Here is a 21365-nt window from a genome sequence, read left to right on the forward strand (position 1 = left end):
CCCAGCCCAGTGTCTTTCTTCAGGGAGTTTGCATGTTCTCCCTGTATATGCATGGGTTCTGTCCAGGTACTCCAGCTTCCTCCTACAGTCCAAAAACATAACTGTCATGTTAACAGACTGGTGTCTAGGGTGTACCCCACCTCTCATCCATTGACAGCTGGAGATAGGCACCAGCACCCCTTGCAATCTCAATAGCGACAAGTGTGTATGATAATGGATGGGTAGATTTTTTTGATACATCAGTGACCCCAGACGTGTGGCTCTGTGTCTGCGCTGAAACTTGTTAAACGTTTTTGTTTTTCTTCCTCAGTGGGACAATGTGTTCACTGGGTGGTGGTTTAGACCTTGAAAGAGCTATTGTGCCCACCTTATAGTAACACAACATGCTGGGTGTTTTTTTGTACACACCCAGCAGTTTTGATATGCACATATCAAAACTGGCACAACTGTGACTGTGCCATATTAAATGTCTTCTCTGGCAGATGTCAGGCAGAGTTGATGGGTGTGGCTGTCCAAAGATCATAAAAATTTGTCCCATTAAGCCTGAGCTACCGAAACAAATAGTCTCTGTGGAGCTTATTACAAACTCAACAGTCACAAAATGAAAAAGCTTGGTCCCCACAAGGGCTAAGTTTAACTGGCTGAGATTAAAAGCAATGAGTGATAATTGTAATTGGGTGAGATATTTGTGAACAAACAAAGATCAAACTCAAGATTAAACTCATAGCATCTGATTTTATCTATGGTAACAAAACAATATAACTATGAAGATGTTCTTCGTACTTTTGCAAAGTAAACTTACTAGCTCCTTAAAATGTTAAGTTTAAATGTTAAACAATTTTAAATCTTTTTAAATGATCCATCTTGAAACAATTAAATGTCATGAAATGTGGGGTGTGGTGGTGAGGCAGACGCCGTAGACCAGGGGTGGGCTACTCCAGGCCTCGAGGGCCGGTCTTTTTGACATCTTTTAGATGCATCTCTACTTAAACGTAATGAAGCATACCAGAATAAACACAGTCCAAATGTAATCCAAAGTGCCAGGTAGCACGGCAGTTGAACAGAGGAAGAGACAGACAGGGCACACAGACGACAGTGACAAGATGCCAACTCAGACAAGGACCCAACGAGGAACAAGGAACACAGGTGGGGTTAAATACACAGGGAGTAATCAAGGAAACGAGACATGCCAGGGAGCAATCAAGGGGTAGACAGGACAACATGGAGACTCAGGGACACATAAAAACTCTAAGTAAATACACAGAGAACTCAAAAACACAGATCACAACAGTACTCCACCCTCAATGGGGGCTCCAAGCTGCCCAAAAACAGTCCAGAACTCAAAAACACAACAAGGGTGGGCGTAGGGGCGCTGGACGGGGGGCCAAAGTCCAAAACAACAAAATACACCAGCCCATCCAGGGAGGGCAGAGACGTAGGAAGATAAAAGTCCAAAACAACAAAAAAACACCAGCCCATCCAGGGTGGGCGGAGACGCAAGAGGCGAAACCCAAGGGGAATGTCCGGTGGGCGTCCGCGGCAGCAAAGGCGGGAACCACAGGGGAGGTCCGGAAGGCGTCCACAGCGCCGAAGGCGGGAACTACGGGGGAGATCAGGTGGACGACGTCCGCGGCACTGCAGGCAGTAACCACAGAACGTCAACGGCGCGGGCGACGTTGGTGCACAGCTGGACTCCTGGAGGCAACGGTGGAGTTCTGGGACCTCTTGGAGGCTGGAACTCGGGAGGAGAACTAGGAGGTGATGAAGGAACAGTGAAAACACTAGGGAAGGACGAGGAAACACTAGGGATCTCAGGGAAGGCACTGGGAAGCTCAGAGGGGTCAGTAGGAGGCTGGGTCTTAGAAGGAACACTAAGGGGAGGAGACTCAGAAGGGTCACTAGGGGGCAAAGAAAGGCCATTTGGGGGCAATGAGGGAACACTAGGGGGTGACGAGGGAACAATGGGAGCACTGGGAGACACGAAGGGAGAACTAGGGGGCAGAGACTTGGGAAGAGCACTAGGGAGCTTGGGTGGAGCACTAGGAAGCTTGGGGGAAACACTAGGGAGCTCAGAAGGGGCACTAAAGGGCTCAGAGGGACTAGGAAGCTCAGAGGGGACACTAGGAAGCTCAGAAGGAGCTGAAAGCCCACTAACTGGGGCCGAAAACCCACTAAGTTTATGGGGACTCCCTGAACGTCTGGAGGGTTCAAGTGATTGCTGAGTTCATTTATGCCTGGGATTGCCTCTAAATGTGATCAGTATTATATAGCATTTTTAGATCTACTAGTTAGGATTTAACAGAAGTGAAAAAAATGATCCATCCATCCAGCCATTTTCTGTTCACCCTCGTCCTGTAGAGGGGTTGGGAGGGTTGCTGGTGCCTATCTCCAGCTACATTCCGGGTGAGAGGCGGGGTACACCCTGGACAGGTCGCCAGTCTGTCGCAGGGCTGAAAAAAATTATGTTTATTTTAATTGTGTTTTTTTGGTTTGTTGCTTTCAACAGTATAGTTGTATAGTTAAGCATTGTCGACAATATCTTCCAATAACATATAATTAGCCAGTAATATTCCTACATTTTCTGTCAACATTTTTAAATTTTAAACTGGCTTGTCAAGTGTTCTGATGAAAATCCTGTAATTATTTTATGCATCACAAAGGTAATTAACTTTAATTTGAGGATTTCTTTTGTATGCTTCTATTGTTTGATGCATTCAACAAACTTGTTTGTTTTCCTACATTTTGTCTTGGAAGTGCATAATTACTTAATTTGCGAGAACATATTTCTTAGAGCTTTTGAACTTAGAAGAATGATTAGTCTGTACCTCCCCAAACAATTTGAATAAAGATAGGTGATTTTAAACAGAGCTTCAATTAAGGTCATTAATGCATGTCATTGTCAAAATCTACTTCAATACTGATCTCTAGTTGAAACTTAATCAAGCAAGACATGGAATAATGGGATAACACAACTATGTCTAACCCAAACTACAATAACCAGCCAGAATTTTACTAAGTTTTTAATGAAGTCCACCACGACTAAGTGTCCAAGCACACAACTCACACCAAGCAAGAGACCCAAAGGAACCAGGTGAGGGACAAGCTGAAATGTGCTATACAAAAAGAATTAATGATTGACTGTATAGGTGTTGAAACATCTTCAAGAAAAAATGATCAAATATCTGGTTGTCCTTGAGTAAAGCCTGTTGTAGAAGACATGACTCAGATGACTGGGAATATACACAGGCACATATGGCACAAAATGTCCTTGTGAATGAAAGTCAATTGGTTGTTCAAGAACATCCCAGAAACAAGCAAAATAAAGTCTGACATAAACATTGCCTCTGCCCACAGAGAAGCGAGATTTACATTAAAGATGACTAAGCGGTTGCCAGACAAAAAAGAAGCTAGTGCTCTAAAAGAATGTTAGATTATTTACAGATAATGTTCTGAAAATAACCTAACACAATAATTACATTTTAGATTAAAAGAAAATCTCTCTAAATCTAGGAAATGGTGCTAACAACATACCTAAATGTGCACTATAAATATATCTTCTTTCATTTGCCAAACACGAATCATTGCACCATGCCTAAGCTGAATTTATTTTTGAACCTGGTAATATTATCATCATATACTGCAGGAGAGCAAATTATGAGCCAGGTCCTGCAGAATTTCAAACATGATCCTCATCCTTGAATCATTCCAAGATTATTTTTAGCATCAAGAAAATTCACAATATTTTGCATGCTAAATGAAGTATTCTCATTATGTGTACATATTTTTATCTTCCTTAAACCAAGGTCATTAATAATATTTAAGAGAACCATTTTTTCTGCTGTTAAATTACATTAGCTGGCTTTATTTCAAACTCCATTCCTAGAAGATTTACAACACCTATCCAGTTCAAACAGAAAGTCCATTAACTAACATTCTATTTTGGATGCCTGAGGCATTTCAGTCCTTCAGCAAATTCAAAGCTCATTAATTGATATAATAAAGAAATTTACAAGGTTTGCATATGTGTCCTATAAACCTAGTCTTAACACATCATCTTTCAACAATTAAGTACATTCTTGCAAGTTACCAGGAGGTAAACTATAGACATTACAAATATGTTTTATTAAACACAGTCAAGATTAAAATTTTGTTAAGGGGGCTAAGCAGTTTATTGATTAATACACAAATGAGCTTCACAATTATTTTTTTAAATGAATTAAGTTAAAAAAAATTGCTAGTGTATAGAACATCAAATATTATAGAATCCACATGTAATACTGATGTAGTTTTAATTAATCATTTATTTAATTAAAACTAATCTAGACAAGCCATTTGCTGTGTGATCCTGAAATATGAAACAATTGTTTATTTCGGACAGCATCAACATCAAGCAATGAGGTGTCAAACATTCCAGACCAAATTGAGTAGGAGACTTATGCTGAGGAGGCTGGGCTGTTGTATATAAAGGCAGCAGCCCTAGACATTTGCTCTAACTGGGAGGCCTCTAAGACAGGTGAGTGCAGTACAATTGTCCCATATATTTTTTATGATACAATTTAAGAGCATACCACTTAATTTATGTAACGCATTCTTTACTGATTACTTTTGAGTTGAAATCCATTAACACATATAGTTTCTGTATTGGACAACTATACACCCAAAACACTAGAATATCTTACATAGTTATAAAATCTTAACAAAAACTTTGCCCAACTCTGTTTTTTTATTTGTAGCACCTTGGCACCACGGGACACTGAAGCATTTCTGTTTGCATCAGCTGAGGTAATTTTTCAGGAGGCAGTTATGAATTTATAGTAATGTAATTTTGTTTTATCTATATTGTGTGGCTATATTAAAAAGTTTTATATGTTTAGGCTCCTCTAACAGTGCAACCATGAGCACAGATGCGGAGATGGAGGCCTATGGCCCAGCGGCCATTTACCTCCGGAAGCCAGAAAAGGAGAGGATTGAGGCTCAGACAGCTCCATTTGATGCTAAAACAGCTTACTTCGTGGTGGATGAAGCTGAGATGTATGTGAAGTGCAAAGTGGTAAAGAGGGAAGGTGGCAAAGCCACTGTTGAAACACTGGAAGGAGGGAAGGTAAATCTTCTTATTAATCTTATCATAAAAAAAATAATACAAACTCCACTTAAAATAAAAACACTGCATTAATTGAATGACATTATTTGAAAAAAAAAAAACAACAAAAAAAAAACATCATTTGTGTTTTTTCAATAGACCCTCACAGTTAAAGAGGATGACATCCACCCAAGAAATCCTCCAAAATACGACAAAATTGAGGACATGGTCATGATGACCCACCTCAACGAGCCTTGTGTGTTGTATAACCTCAAAGAGCGTTATGCATCCTGGATGATCTACGTGAGTTCTCAGATGCATTTCAAAGAACTTAAAAGGAGAAATCAAATCTGTGTATTCATAGAAATGACTAATCATAAATTATCTCTTCTTCTGTAACAGACCTACTCCGGGTTGTTCTGTGTGGTCGTGAATCCCTACAAGTGGCTGCCTGTGTATGATGCTATTGTTGTATCAGGATACAGAGGCAAGAAGAGGATTGAGGCTCCACCTCACATCTTCTCCATCTCTGACAATGCCTATCAGTTCATGCTCACAGGTAAATCAAAGACTAAACTGTTTTCTCAAAAGAAATGGAAAGAAAGAACATATTCACATTGACATGAACTTAATGCAGCTACTAAAGTATTATGGTGTACATTGCAGATCGTGAGAACCAGTCTATCCTGATTACGTGAGTATTGCACAAACTCGATTGGTCATTCTTACACAAAATGTACAAATATGACGCTGATAAATCAAAATGTGTCTCTTGTACCTCAGCGGAGAATCCGGTGCTGGCAAGACTGTCAACACCAAGCGTGTCATCCAGTACTTTGCAACAATTGCAGCTCTTGGTGGCAAAAAGGATCAAGCACCGCAAGCCGCTGGAAAAATTCAGGTGATTATGCATTTTAAGAAAAAGCAAGTTTCCACTGTGTATACTTAGGTGCATACTGCAAAAATATTCACAACTGTCAATGTGCAGGGCTCCCTTGAGGACCAAATTGTTGCTGCTAACCCTCTGCTAGAGGCTTATGGTAATGCCAAGACTGTGAGGAATGACAACTCTTCCCGTTTTGTAAGTTAAGACAATGCTTAAATGTTCATTGATAGTTAATGCTTGAATTTAGAGAATAACACATGCTATTAATTTTGCTTAGGGTAAGTTCATCAGGATCCACTTTGGTACAAGTGGAAAGCTGGCCTCAGCTGATATTGAAACATGTAAGTAAAACATATGATGTAATCAGTATTATCTATTATTAATTTATAATATGTACCATGACTTTCTTATCAAAGAGCATACTAATATTCATATAATTCTTAGATCTGCTGGAGAAGTCCCGTGTCACCTTCCAGCTGTCTGCTGAGAGGAGCTACCATATCTTCTATCAGCTTATGACAGGCCACAAGCCTGAGCTCATTGGTAAATGATCAAATACTTTAAATTTGAATGTAGAAAAGTGCAAATAATAAGACAAAGAAGCTACAATTATTTGTTTCTATTGTTTCAGATGCTCTGCTTATCACCACTAACCCCTATGACTTCCCAATGATCAGCATGGGTGAAATCACTGTCAAGAGTATCAATGATGTGGAGGAGTTCATCGCTACAGATGTAAAAGAATATTTAAGTGTTTTTAAAAAGAATTCTCTCAAAACGTGTGTTTAGTGTACTTAAAACTTCTTTCTCTACACAGACTGCTATTGATATCTTGGGCTTCAATGCTGATGAGAAGTTTAACATCTACAAGCTCACTGGTGCTGTGATGCATCATGGCACCATGAAGTTCAAGCAGAAGCAACGTGAGGAGCAGGCTGAACCAGACGGCACTGAGGGTAATTTATAAAATATCACCAATATCATTCTGTAGAGACACAAAAATTGTATAAAATAGGTTAAAGTGTGTTTTGTTTCTTTCCAAAAGTGGCTGATAAAATTGCCTACCTCCTGGGTCTGAACTCAGCTGATATGCTGAAGGCTCTGTGCTACCCAAGGGTCAAAGTCGGAAATGAGATGGTCACCAAAGGTCAGACCGTCCCACAGGTAATTTATACCAGTTGTGATGTTAAGCAGATGTTTATTTGTTTATTACATAAAACTGACAAATTACTCTTCTAGGTCAACAACGCTGTCGGCGCTCTGTGCAAGTCTGTCTATGAGAAAATGTTCTTGTGGATGGTCATCCGTATCAATGAGATGCTGGACACAAAGCAGGCGAGAGCCTTCTTCATTGGAGTCTTGGACATTGCTGGCTTTGAGATCTTTGATGTGAGTGAAGAAAAACTCTAAAATATCTAACGAAACAGAGTTGACTTCCAATTAGGTTAAAAAAATTCTCACTAATTACAGTACAACAGCTTGGAGCAGCTCTGCATCAACTTCACCAATGAGAAACTGCAACAGTTTTTCAACCACCACATGTTTGTCCTGGAGCAAGAGGAGTACAAGAAGGAAGGCATTGATTGGGAGTTCATTGACTTTGGTATGGACTTGGCTGCTTGCATTGAGCTTATTGAGAAGGTAAGTCGCTGTTCTAAAAATATTCTCATTCAAATACTGATCTAACTTTCTTTTAACTTGCATTCAACCTGCACTCAAATTGATCTCGCATTTGTTCACAGCCATTGGGGATCTTCTCCATCCTTGAAGAGGAGTGCATGTTCCCCAAAGCCTCTGATACAACTTTCAAGAACAAGCTGATTGATCAGCATCTTGGCAAGAACAGGGCCTTTGAGAAACCCAAGCCTGGAAAGGGCAAAGCTGAGGCTCACTTCGCCCTGGTTCACTATGCTGGTACAGTGGACTACAACATCACTGGCTGGCTGGAAAAGAACAAGGACCCACTGAACGAGTCAGTGGTTCAGCTGTACCAGAAGTCTGGAAACAAGTTGCTGTGCTTACTGTATGGAGCTCATGCTGCAGCCGAAGGTAAGAACCAGTAAAATAAACAGATAGACTTAAATTAAATAGCTTAATCTCCTGTGACAAACATCCAAAATACACAAAGATCGGTCCAGAAAAGTTTGAAACTTCATCTTATTAAGGTTTTCTGTTCAGTGATACTAAATTGTGCATCTAAAATGACTTTTAAACATATCTAAAATTAATATGTTCATGAATATGTTCATTCTATATATACATAAAACTGTATGGTTATCACAATCATACAGTTGTGGTAAAGAGTCCTTAGCACAAGTAATGTTTTAATATCACTGTTTTCATTGTCATAATTTCAGCTGAGGCTAGCAAGAAGGGTGGCAAGAAGAAGGGTGGTTCTTTCCAGACTGTGTCTGCTGTTTTCAGGGTACGGACATGTTTTGAAGAACTATCAGAACCTAAAAATCTAAAATTACCCATGGATTAATTTTATTGTGCTGATCTACAGGAGAACTTGGGCAAGCTGATGACCAACTTGAGGAGCACTCATCCTCACTTTGTGCGTTGCCTGATTCCCAATGAGTCAAAGACCCCAGGCAAGAAGCTCTTAGAAATTTGACAATAAGTTGACCATAAGAAATTTTACATGATATGGTTTGGAGGCACTGTTGAATTATTTTTCACTAAATACATTACCAACCCTCAGGTCTTATGGAGAACTTCTTGGTCATCCACCAGCTGAGGTGTAATGGTGTGCTGGAGGGCATCAGAATCTGCAGAAAGGGCTTCCCCAGCAGAATCCTCTATGGTGACTTCAAGCAGAGGTGGCTGCTCTTGTCTTTCTGAATGTAAACACATGTTTCCAGATGTAAAGATGGAAAAAGGGAACATCCAAATTTTCTCTCATAGATACAAAGTATTGAATGCCAGTGTTATCCCAGAGGGACAGTTTATTGACAACAAGAAGGCTTCAGAGAAGCTGCTGGGCTCCATTGATGTGGACCACACTCAGTACAAGATGGGACACACTAAGGTATGTTGAAACAAGACAGTCAATTCCATAGCTAGAAACAATTCTTTTGTTTCCTTTGTGTTCTGACTTGCAAAGGTTTTGCTAATATAGGTGTTCTTCAAAGCTGGTCTTCTGGGTTCCCTTGAGGAAATGAGAGATGAGAAACTGGCTTCATTGGTTAGCATGACTCAGGCTCTCTGCAGAGGATATGTCATGAGGAAGGAGTTTGTGAAGATGATGGAGAGGAGGTGGGATTACTTCTAACTATGCAAGTGATTAGCTTGACACACTTATGTCTCTAAGGTGAAAAAAACATTTATCTTTAATTGTTGGGCTTTTCTCTCAGAGAGTCTATCTACACCATTCAATACAACATCCGTTCCTTCATGAATGTGAAGAACTGGCCATGGATGAACCTGTACTTCAAGATCAAGCCTCTGCTGAAGAGTGCTGAGACTGAGAAGGAGCTGCAGAATATGAAGGGGAACTATGAAAAGATGCAGGCAGACCTGGCTGCTGCTTTGGCCAAGAAGAAGGAACTGGAGGAGAAAATGGTCTCCTTGCTCCAGGAGAAGAATGATTTACAGCTCCAAGTAGCTTCTGTAAGTTGGCAGATTTCTTAAAAGTTATTTATTCATATTCATGTGTAATTAATTAACCAAATAGTTCTCATGTTCAACTAGGTACTTAAAAGAGTGGGGTTATGTTTTGAGACTGAGACTACAAACACTAGATCTGTGTCAACATTGGCCAGATATAGTAAAATAATGGATTCTGATATTATTAAAGTACTATTTACGTAAAAGAAAAACAGTAACATCATCTTACTCATTCTCAATTGCAGGAAGTTGAGAATCTCTCAGATGCTGAGGAAAGGTGTGAAGGGCTGATTAAGAGCAAGATCCAGCTTGAGGCCAAACTCAAGGAGACAACCGAGAGACTGGAGGATGAAGAGGAAATCAATGCTGAGCTGACTGCCAAGAAGAGGAAACTGGAGGATGAATGCTCTGAGCTGAAGAAAGACATTGATGACTTAGAGCTCACCTTGGCTAAAGTGGAGAAAGAGAAACATGCCACTGAAAACAAGGTTCACATCACTGAGACACCAATCCACAGAATTTATTAAATCTACAAGCCTATACTTCAATTAAAATTGGGTATTTCAACCCCTTTAGGTGAAAAACCTGACAGAGGAGATGGCAACTCAGGATGAGGCCATTGCCAAGCTCACCAAGGAGAAGAAAGCCCTCCAAGAGGCCCATCAGCAAACACTGGATGATCTCCAGGCAGAGGAAGACAAAGTCAACACTCTGACCAAGGCCAAGACAAAGCTGGAACAGCAAGTGGACGATGTAAGAAAACTGTTTATTTGTCTTCCTCCTTAGGCATTAACCTAATGATGCTGTATTTGTATTGATTGATTACTGTGTGTGAATGTACCGACTATGCAATAGCTTGAGGGTTCATTGGAGCAAGAGAAGAAACTCCGTATGGACCTTGAGAGAGCCAAGAGAAAGCTTGAAGGAGATCTGAAACTGGCTCAGGAGTCCATCATGGATCTGGAAAATGACAAGCAGCAATCTGACGAGAAAATCAAGAAGTAATTTCAATTTTTTCTTTATTTGGCTACTGTTCCACAAAGTGCCCAAAAATTATATCTCTTATTTTTTCTTGAAAACCAGGAAGGACTTTGAAATCAGCCAGCTTCTCAGCAAGATTGAGGATGAACAGTCCCTTGGAGCTCAGCTTCAAAAGAAGATCAAGGAACTCCAGGTACAAAAGATTAACCATAATAGCATTTGGAAGAATTTTTTATTTTCCATATTGATCTTGAGTGATTACTTCAATGCATTTTAATTCTAGGCTCGCATTGAGGAGCTGGAAGAGGAGATTGAGGCTGAGAGGGCTGCTAGGGCTAAGGTAGAGAAGCAGAGAGCTGACCTCTCCAGGGAGCTTGAGGAGATCAGCGAGAGGCTTGAGGAGGCTGGTGGAGCCACAGCTGCTCAGATTGAGATGAACAAGAAGCGTGAGGCTGAATTCCAGAAGCTGCGTCGTGACCTTGAAGAGTCCACCCTGCAGCATGAAGCTACCGCTGCAGCTCTCCGCAAGAAGCAGGCCGACAGCGTTGCTGAGCTGGGAGAGCAGATCGATAATCTTCAGCGTGTCAAGCAGAAGTTGGAGAAGGAGAAGAGTGAGTACAAGATGGAGATTGATGACCTGTCCAGCAACATGGAGGCTGTTGCCAAAGCCAAGGTGAGTGGATACTTCATGTTTTACAATGCTCAGCCATATGAACTGCGACTCAGAAGCACCTTTTACATACATTTCTGATGGTTTCAGGGCAACTTGGAGAAAATGTGCAGAACTCTTGAGGACCAACTTAGTGAAATCAAATCTAAAAATGATGAGAATGTCCGCCAGCTGAATGACATTAATGCACAGAAAGCAAGACTCCAGACAGAGAATGGTAATTCACCTGGACTTAAACCAGAGTTTTACATTGATTCAAAATTTTCAGAAATAATGTATTTATGACTTTCACAGGTGAGTTTTCTCGCCAGCTTGAGGAGAAAGAAGCTCTTGTTTCTCAGCTGACAAGAGGCAAACAGGCTTTCACTCAGCAGATTGAGGAGCTCAAGAGACACATTGAGGAGGAAGTGAAGGTAGAGAAGCCTGTTTATATTTTCTTTAGCCATATATGACGAGGTCAGTACTAGACAAAACATTGTACTATCAAATTTGTGCTTTCCAGGCCAAGAATGCCCTGGCCCATGCTGTTCAATCAGCCCGCCATGACTGCGATCTGCTCAGAGAGCAGTTTGAGGAGGAGCAGGAGGCCAAGGCTGAGCTGCAGAGAGGCATGTCTAAGGCCAACAGTGAGGTGGCTCAGTGGAGGTCCAAATATGAGACTGATGCCATCCAGCGCACTGAGGAGCTGGAGGAGGCCAAGTGAGTCATATTGAATGTCTCAATTTAATTATGTGTACATTTTATTATACATTTCTACCAATTGAAACATCTATGCACTACAGGAAAAAGCTGGCCCAGCGCTTGCAGGAGGCTGAGGAATCCATTGAGGCTGTGAACTCCAAGTGTGCCTCTTTGGAGAAGACCAAGCAGAGGCTCCAAGGTGAGGTGGAAGACCTCATGACAGATGTGGAGAGAGCTAATTCTCTGGCTGCAAACCTTGACAAGAAGCAGAGAAACTTTGACAAGGTACAGTACTTTTACAAAAACCAAAAGTCTGATTACTTCAAATAAAAACATATTTTTAATTAATACTCACATTTCAGGTCCTGGCAGAATGGAAGCAGAAGTATGAAGAGAGCCAGGCTGAGCTAGAAGGAGCCCAAAAAGAGGCCCGCTCCCTGAGCACTGAGCTGTTCAAGATGAAGAACTCCTATGAAGAGGCTCTGGACCAACTGGAGACCATGAAGAGAGAGAACAAGAACCTGCAACGTACGTAATTCCTGATAATTCAAGGAGTTGAGCAACTCCAAAATTACTGAGACACATCCTTTTTATGCTTCAACCTCCATTAACTTAATCAATAAAGAATTGATTAAGCTAATGGAGAATTTTTAATTCTGAAATTTCTTCAAGTTTATATTTGGCAGATTTATATTATAGCTTCATTTATTTATTTACTTTTCATTGCAGAGGAGATCTCAGATCTGACTGAACAAATCGGTGAGACTGGTAAGAGCATCCATGAGCTGGAGAAGGCTAAGAAGACTGTGGAGACTGAGAAGTCTGAAATTCAGGCTGCACTGGAAGAAGCCGAGGTAAAACATTTCTCCACAATTGAACAGCAATTTATATCATGCATCTACATATGCATACTCTCCTGCCATTATTTTTCCACCATCTAACCTAGCTATATGACCTTTCAAGGGCACCCTGGAGCATGAAGAGTCTAAGATTCTCCGGGTCCAGCTGGAGCTCAACCAGGTCAAGGGTGAAATTGACAGGAAGCTGGCAGAGAAGGATGAAGAAATGGAGCAGATCAAGAGAAACAGCCAGAGGGTGATTGACTCCATGCAGAGCAATCTGGATGCTGAGGTCAGGAGCAGGAATGATGCCCTGAGAGTCAAGAAGAAGATGGAGGGAGACCTGAACGAGATGGAGATCCAGCTGAGCCACGCCAACAGGCAGGCTGCCGAGGCCCAGAAACAACTGAGGAATGTCCAGGGACAACTCAAGGTGAGTTTGGTGTTAAACAAAAATTAAGACTTTTAGAGGAAAACCATTATGACATCCAAATTTATATTGCTGTTAGGATGCCCAACTGCACCTGGATGATGCTGTTAGAGGACAGGAGGACATGAAGGAACAGGTGGCCATGGTGGAGCGCAGAAACGGTCTGATGGTAGCTGAGATTGAGGAGCTGAGAGCCGCTCTGGAGCAGACAGAGAGATCACGTAAAGTGGCCGAGCAGGAGTTGGTTGATGCCAGTGAGCGTGTTGGACTGCTGCACTCTCAGGTTGGGTTTTAGTTATTCACAAGAAACCAGGGCTTTTAAAGTCATGTCAACCACCCTTCTAAATTGTATCATTCTGATTAACTTTCAGAACACCAGCCTTCTGAACACCAAGAAGAAGCTGGAAAGTGATCTGGGCCAGGTTCAGGGTGAGGTGGACGATGCAGTTCAGGAAGCCAGAAATGCTGAAGAGAAGGCCAAAAAGGCTATTACTGATGTCAGTCTAAATATCAAAAATAATCTAATTGCAACCCCTTTTTATTAACTGGCTTTAATCCGAAACCGGTGACAAACCATTTCTTCAGGCTGCCATGATGGCCGAGGAACTGAAGAAGGAGCAGGACACCAGTGCTCATCTGGAGAGGATGAAGAAGAACCTCGAGGTCACAGTCAAGGACCTGCAGCACCGCCTGGATGAGGCTGAGAACCTCGCCATGAAGGGTGGCAAGAAGCAGCTCCAGAAACTGGAGCAGAGGGTATGAAATTTTTTTTCTGTAATGCACATAGTGTAATTGTGATATATAATTATAGTAATATTGAATTGTGTCCTTTTTCAACATCTTTAAACAGGTTCGTGAACTGGAAACTGAAGTTGAAGGTGAGCAGAGACGTGGAGCCGATGCTGTTAAAGGAGTCCGCAAATATGAGAGGAGAGTTAAGGAGCTGACCTACCAGGTGACTATTCTGTTCTGTGTTTTCTAAACACTTACTAAGTACCTCTAATGCCAAATAGTGTTACTATTTCCCTGTATATTATTTGTCTTGTTTACAATAAGTCTTCACGAACATTTGGTTTGTCTCTATAGACTGAGGAGGACAAAAAGAATCTGGCAAGACTTCAGGACCTAGTGGACAAGCTGCAGCTCAAAGTGAAAGCCTACAAGAGACAGGCTGAGGAGGCGGTAAGTGAAATGACTGATTGTCTGCCACCAAACAATACTCCCTTTACCCCCTTTAGCACATTGCCAAGCTTTTATTTGGCATTTTGTTTAAACTAAAATAATTGGTATCTCAAAACCTGTAGGAGGAACAAGCCAACATCCACATGTCTAGGCTCAGGAAGGTCCAGCATGAGATGGAGGAATCTCAGGAGCGTGCTGACATCGCTGAATCTCAGGTCAACAAGCTCAGAGCCAAGAGCCGTGATGCTGGAAAGGTGAGATCACATGTCAAACAAATGATACCATGAGCACAAGCTCTTTGACTATATCATTTTGTAATACACTTTGTAATTGAATGAATATTTGCAGAACTATTTTTATTTGATAAATATTTTTATCTTGCTTTCTCAGAGAAAGCAAGATGCTTTCTCTGAGAGATGCAAACATTGTCTACCTTAATGTTTGCATCTTATACTGATTTATTTTCTTTCTTCTTTTTTTCTAGTCTGACATCGCTGAATAAGAGACACCCTCCATTTTGAAACATTACATTGCGGTTCATATAATATGAACTAGCTATAAAATGTCATCATATACTGTAATATTTCAATAAATAATATCTTTAAAATGTAATACCATTCAATGGTTTTGTTTCACTTTCTTGAAATATAACTTTAGAACGAGTTAGTCACTTATCCATAAAGAAGGACAGATTTTTCCTCATTATGTTTACTCAACAGAGAAGAGTTCTTTTAAAACTAGTTTTCTTTTTTCTAAAGTAAGTATGATTTTATCACCAGAGAAAGACAAAAGTTAGATTTTGATCAAACACTAACTTTGAATAACGTTACAGTGTTTTCAGTTTACCCACCAACTGTAAAAACAATGTCCACCAAAGGTTATTTTCAAAAGGTATTTTTGGCTAAATTATCTTAAGAATTGTAAACAATACTCTTATAGAAACTCCAGTGGAAAACGAGAGGCTCAAAGACATAATGAAAAAATTTATTATACTTCACACTACAAAGTAAAAAGCACAAGGCCAGCTTTTTAACTTTATATTTGGTCAAATATTGTAAAATAACACAAGCAAAGCGACATCTGTGTTTTAAATAAAAGGACAAGTGAAGCATTTTCTGTTACAGTATTTTAATACATTCATAACCCAAGTTTCATTACAACACTAAAGGAATTTCATAAGTCATGCATTATGGCAACCTTGATTTTCTGGGAAGCTATAAAAATAATCATTTTAAGAGGAATATACACTTGATAAAGAAATATACATACTCTGAAACTGCCATGCACAAGATAAAACTGGAGCTAGAATATCTTTAGGGACACATTTATAAGTAGTTCTGTGTTTTGCATTTAGTGAATTTAGGCAACTGCATGGACTGTAACAAGGAATATATCAAAGTTTTGAAAGAAAATCTTTTCTTTAACGTGAATGGGATCATACTCAATTTTTTTTTATTTATTTAAAAAGTTTAGTTCTCTTTGACCTTCTACATTTTAGCAGAAAAGACATTCAACACTGTTTCATTGTGCAGTTTTACATCTATTGTGAATCAATTCTCTTCCAAGAAGAATTTACATCAAAACATGAGCAAATCCAAATTTAAAATATGTAAAGGTTTCTTCAAACAATTACTGTATCAGGAAGATATTTTATATTCACTTGCTACACTGTATCCCTTCATCTACCACGTAGTAAAACTGGACATGTAGCTGTGGTTAAAACAGACGCCTCAAATGAGTGAGTGAATCAGTCAACGTTCACATGGTCCGCATTATAAGTACTCAAAATGCTTCTGTCATCTGTTTTGCACCCTGACACACGAAGCAACACTAGCAGATGCTGTCCTATTTTGGATTGTGCTGCTCTGGCTTATACCCCCCGTCTGAAAATGTGAGCAGTCATCAAATAAATTAGACAGGCGGCCTATAAAACATGATATCTCCCCCGCAGCACCCCTCTTTCCCATGCTGGGCAGAGATAGTGATGGATGTGTTTCTATTTTTATGAATAGCTAACCATAAACTGATTTGAAGAAAGTAATTAAGATAAAAATTCCTATATGAACTACTTAGCTTACAAAGGTTTAAGACCTGTAACTTTGCATTGCTAATGTTAATAATAGTAAGACAACTTTTAATGTAACAAATATGTGCAATGTTGACTTGTATTCTTCGCTAAAATATGTGACAATTTCTTAAATAACTAAAATTTTAGAATGTCCTAAACTTTGTTTATAGGTAGTAGTTTGTGTTTTTATTTTTTTATCTTATTAACATGTGAAAATGTATGTCACAACCACAAAGTAAAAAAAAAATCATTAAAACAGAACCCACTGCTATTTTAAAAAACCTGCTGAGAAGGGCACATTCAGGACCACCTGCACTTCTGTAACTAAAAAGGATTTAACAATGCGTGTCATTTCATTTGCATCACATTACAGAGAGACTCTTCAAGCTCATTTTAATTAACTGCCATGAGGACTCCGGTGTCCCCATTGATCTGCATGTAACAGTATTTGGGGTGACAGTTAAAGGGTTAACACCAACGTTTTTAAACATAGCACCAATAAGAAAATTAGGGTTTGGCCATTTATGTCTTTGATGTAACAGTGGTTCTTGTTACATCAAGAGCCATTGATGTAACAATGTCTCTTAAAAAATAATAACTCCTTTATCATTTAAGAGTCTGTTAGGATTCCGTTCAATTTTGTAATATCTGTAAGTAATTTGATTTGTCAGTTCAGCTGCAGAACTGAGTACGTAGGTAACACCCACAAGAAGCTAAATTCTCAATCCCAAAGCCAACTGCTATTGTCCTTGTACCAAAGAGAAAATGCTAAGTCAATGTCTTTTGACGACATGCGCTGTGACAAACACCAGTGTTTCCCCTACCATTATTCAAGGAGGGTACCTCACCTTGCCAACAAGACCTCTGGACCCTTCAAGAAGTTCAAGGCATTTAGTTATCAGACATGTTCCGTGTTGTTGTAATTCATTTTAGTAGCCTTTCATAATAATGCCAGATCATTTCGGAAGCTATTTCTTTCCTTATGTGGTCACGCCTCTACTTTCAGCTTTCTCTCATGCTAGGTTGAGCAGTAAGCTGGGCACGATAGTGCATGTGACAACCGTGCCACCGGAGTTTATGTGGTTCTCTACGAGGGCGCCTTTTGGGAGAAAACCACAGCAAGATACAAGTCAAGTATAAAAGCTGAACTGCTTGCATGCTCAATGCAAACTTAAAAGCGTGAAAAGACTCAGTCTTTACTCTCTTGTCAAGAGTTGCAGTGTGAGGTGGTGAAGCAGACGTGGTAGAACCAGGTTGAAATGAGAAAATAATATTTTAATGATAAAAATAGTCCAAACAGTCCAAAGCATAATCCACAAATAGTCCACAAAACCCAGGCGGCACAGCTGAGCAGAAACCAGAGCTCAACGCCGGTAGCAACTGGCTAAACGAGTGGACAAAACGACAGGCTAGACCAGGGGTGGGCAATCCTGGGCCTCGAGGGCTGGTGTCCTGCAACTTTTAGACGTTTCTCTACTTCAACACACCTGAGTCAAATAATGAGGTCATTAGCAGGACTCAGGAGATCCTGACTGCACTTGGGAGGTGATTCGGCTGTTGGATTCAGGTGTGTTGGACCAGGGAGACATCTAAGAGTTGCAGGACACCGGCCCTCCAGGACCAGGAGTGCCCATGCCTGAATTAGACAAAAGTCCTGCCCCTAACACAGAAAAAAAAAGTCTACTACTTTGGAGAAAGCTGATGCCGAAAAGGCAAAATAGGGCAGCTATCTGAATTATTATTCTTGTGCACGAACTCTTATAGTGAAGGCGTTTCTTTCCTTGTTAATGTATTCAATTAAGGCGTACCTCTGGTTAACCAACCAGAAGCTACCTTGGACACTCAGAAAAACTTAGAACTTCCCTTAATTTCACGCCAAGATCAAAGGCCATTTGGTCTCCTAGGTAGGACAAAGGAGTGAGCAGCTGTGTCCTGGCTTTCTGTGCTCTAGGGCCACCTGGGCAAATAAAACCATAAAATAAGACTTCACAGATACCTGTGAAATTCGGAGTGTCTCCCGTTATCTCAGAACAAACTTAAATCCAGTAATTTGGATCAAGGAAAGGTTACCCTCACAAAACCCAGTTTTGCTCTGCTGCATCCAGCATTTCCCAAGTGAGTCCTTACCAAAAATAACACATAAAATCAACAGTACAAAATGAGGTACAATTGCTTTTCTTAACCTATGAAACATAACATTCAAACAATTTCCATTTGATTCAGATATTGTCACAGATAGTACAATTTTCAAATACATTCATCATTTACTAGATTAGTAGTTCTAAACTTAGATAATACAATTTTCGTTAAAAACCTGCTATTAATACTTAGAAAAATGTCTCAGAAATTAGATGTTAATGGTTTCAACATTCTGTGTTGTATTCAGTTTTATACCATCCCAGATGTTGGTTGGAAGACTTTTGATGTTCTGTGAACCAAACAGGCTTCTGTCCTGCAGGAGATGCTAATTTTATGGCCTCCTGACCTCTGATAACACAGCAGGTGCCTCACAGAGAGATCCCCTTTTGATCTGCATTTGGTTCCTGTTTCTGAATACTTACCGATTGAATAGTTTAGTTTTAAATCCTTAACACAAACCTGTTCAAAATTAAGAAATTTGTTCAAAATAAGAATGTTCAATATACCTTTTACACATGGCGTAAGATTAACTGTATTAAGCACTAAAAATAATCATTTTTCCTCAACAATGGATAAAGGGCTAAAGGGCTCAGAGGGACTAGGAAGCTCAGAGGGGACACTAGGAAGCTCAGAAGGAGCTGAAAGTCCACTAACTGGGGCCGAAAACCCACTAAGTTTATGGGGGCTCCCTGAACGTCTGGAGGGTTCAAGTGGCTACTGAGTTCATTTATGCCTGGGATTGCCTCTAAATGTGATCAGTATTATATAGCATTTTTAGATCTACTAGTTAGGATTTAACAGAAGTGAAAAAAATGATCCATCCATCCAGCCATTTTCTGTTCACCCTTGTCCTGTAGAGGGGTCGTGAGTGTTGCTGGTGCCTATCTCCAGCTACGTTCCGGGTGAGAGGCGGGGTACACCCTGGACAGGTCGCCAGTCTGTCGCAGGGCTGAAAAAAATTATGTTTATTTTAATTGTGTTTTTTTGGTTTGTTGCTTTCAACAGTATAGTTGTGTAGTTAAGCATTGTCGACAATATCTTCCAATAACATATAATTAGCCAGTAATATTCCTACATTTTCTGTCAACATTTTTAATACAAAAACATGGCGGGCACAGGCAACCTGTCCAGGGTATACCCCACTTCTCGCCCGCTGACAGCTGGAGATAGGCACCAGCACCCCTCCTGAACCCACCAGGGACAAGGAAGCATGATAATGGATGGATGGATGGAAACACAGCGTGTCGCTGGTGGAACGCCTTGGCACCCTGACAAACTGGCTTGTCAAGTGTTCTGATGAAAATCCTGTAATTATTTTATGCATCACAAAGGTAATTAACTTTAATTTGAGGATTTGTTTTGTATGCTTCTATTGTTTGGTGCATTCAACAAACTTGCTTGTTTTCCTACATTTTGTCTTGGAAGTGCATAATTACTTAATTTGCGAGAACATATTTCTTAGAGCTTTTGAACTTAGAAGAATGATTAGTCTGTACCTCCCCAAACAATTTGAATAAAGATAGGTGATTTTAAACAGAGCTTCAATTAAGGTCATTAATGCATGTCATTGTCAAAATCTACTTCAATACTGATCTCTAGTTGAAACTTAATCAAGCAAGACATGGAATAATTTTCCTGGTGGAAAACACAACTATGTCTAACCCAAACTACAATAACCAGCCAGAATTTTACTAAGTTTTTAATGAAGTCCACCACGACCAAGTGTCCAAGCACACAACTCACACCAAGCAAGAGGCCCAAAGGAACCAGGTGAGGGACAAGCTGAAATGTGCTATACAAAAAGAATTAATGATTGACTGTATAGGTGTTGAAACATCTTCAAGAAAAAATGATCAAATATCTGGTTGTCCTTGAGTAAAGCCTGTTGTAGAAGACATGACTCAGATGACTGGGAATATACACAGGCACATATGGCACAAAATGTCCTTGTGAATGAAAGTCAATTGGTTGTTCAAGAACATCCCAGAAACAAGCAAAATAAAGTCTGACATAAACATTGCCTCTGCCCACAGAGAAGCGAGATTTACATTAAAGATGACTAAGCGGTTGCCAGACAAAAAAGAAGCTAGTGCTCTAAAAGAATGTTAGATTATTTACAGATAATGTTCTGAAAATAACCTAACACAATAATTACATTTTAGATAAAAAAAATCTCTCTAAATCTAGGAAATGGTGCTAACAACATACCTAAATGTGCACTATAAATATATCTTCTTTCATTTGCCAAACACGAATCATTGCACCCTGCCTAAGCTGAATTTATTTTTGACCCTGGTAATATTATCATCATATACTGCAGGAGAGCAAATTAGGAGCAAGGTCCTGCAGAATTTCAAATATGATCCTCATCCTCGAAACATTCCAAGATTATTTTTAGCATCAAGAAAATTCACAATATTTTGCATGCTAAATGAAGTATTCTCATTATGTGTACATATTTTTATCTTCCTTAAACCAAGGTCATTAATAATATTTAAGAGAACCATTTTTTTCTGCTGTTAAATTACATTAGCTGGCTTTATTTCAAACTCCATTCCTAGAAGATTTACAACACCTATCCAGTTCAAACAGAAAGTCCATTAACTAACATTCTATTTTGGATGCCTGAGGCATTTCAGTCCTTCAGCGAATTCAAAGCTCATTAATTGATATAATAAAGAAATTTACAAGGTTTGCATATGTGTCCTATAAACCTAGTCTTAACACATCATCTTTCAACAATTAAGTACATTCTTGCAAGTTACCAGGAGGTAAACTGTAGACATTACAAATATGTTTT

At 39.9% G+C, this 21365-nt stretch overlaps 3 protein-coding genes across 4 annotated transcripts in view; 1 reads left to right on the plus strand and 2 right to left on the minus strand.

Moving 5' to 3' along the window:
• The window catches only part of xab2 (XPA binding protein 2), an 89779-nt gene that overhangs the window by 40870 nt on the left and 27544 nt on the right, over positions 1–21365 (minus strand). The gene's annotated exons all lie outside the window — the stretch shown is intronic.
• Positions 1613–3693, minus strand: LOC122822002 (proline-rich receptor-like protein kinase PERK2). Its single transcript, XM_044100320.1, has 2 exons — positions 3639–3693; positions 1613–2154 (listed from the first exon to the last, which is right to left on the minus strand). The coding sequence occupies exons 1-2, from the start codon at positions 3691–3693 to the stop codon at positions 1613–1615; spliced, it is 597 nt and encodes a 198-aa protein (XP_043956255.1).
• On the plus strand, positions 4440–14975 carry LOC122821568 (myosin heavy chain, fast skeletal muscle-like). Its single transcript, XM_044099613.1, has 41 exons — positions 4440–4513; positions 4734–4782; positions 4875–5101; positions 5240–5383; positions 5483–5639; positions 5747–5774; positions 5864–5981; positions 6069–6161; positions 6244–6307; positions 6411–6509; positions 6598–6701; positions 6784–6922; positions 7012–7130; positions 7206–7355; positions 7437–7607; positions 7709–8015; positions 8324–8391; positions 8473–8560; positions 8671–8788; positions 8874–8997; positions 9088–9224; positions 9323–9578; positions 9821–10063; positions 10152–10328; positions 10431–10576; positions 10659–10749; positions 10840–11229; positions 11317–11443; positions 11521–11639; positions 11729–11925; positions 12009–12192; positions 12270–12435; positions 12637–12761; positions 12871–13179; positions 13256–13459; positions 13548–13673; positions 13762–13932; positions 14027–14131; positions 14263–14358; positions 14481–14612; positions 14843–14975. Exons 3-41 carry the CDS (start codon positions 4895–4897, stop codon positions 14858–14860), a joined length of 5817 nt encoding a protein of 1938 aa, XP_043955548.1. The 5' UTR covers positions 4440–4513; positions 4734–4782; positions 4875–4894; the 3' UTR covers positions 14861–14975.

This window comes from Gambusia affinis, linkage group LG19 (assembly GCF_019740435.1).
Source record: "Gambusia affinis linkage group LG19, SWU_Gaff_1.0, whole genome shotgun sequence".
Taxonomy (NCBI): Eukaryota; Metazoa; Chordata; class Actinopteri; order Cyprinodontiformes; family Poeciliidae; genus Gambusia; species Gambusia affinis.

What these genes read in the sequence shown, in the direction of transcription:
- LOC122822002 (XM_044100320.1), bottom strand. Translation starts at nt 3,693, where the DNA reads ATGAGGATCATGTTTGAAATTCTGCAGGACCTGGCTCATAATTTGCTC. An exon ending in TCATAATTTGCTCTCCTGCA is followed by an intron (nt 2,155 to 3,638) that starts GTATATGATGAT and finishes TTTCGGCCCCAG; the next exon opens with TTAGTGGGCTTTCAGCTCCT.
- LOC122821568 (XM_044099613.1), top strand. Translation starts at nt 4,895, where the DNA reads ATGAGCACAGATGCGGAGATGGAGGCCTATGGCCCAGCGGCCATTTAC. An exon ending in GAGGAGCTGGAGGAGGCCAA is followed by an intron (nt 11,926 to 12,008) that starts GTGAGTCATATT and finishes TATGCACTACAG; the next exon opens with GAAAAAGCTGGCCCAGCGCT. An exon ending in AGAGACAGGCTGAGGAGGCG is followed by an intron (nt 14,359 to 14,480) that starts GTAAGTGAAATG and finishes CAAAACCTGTAG; the next exon opens with GAGGAACAAGCCAACATCCA.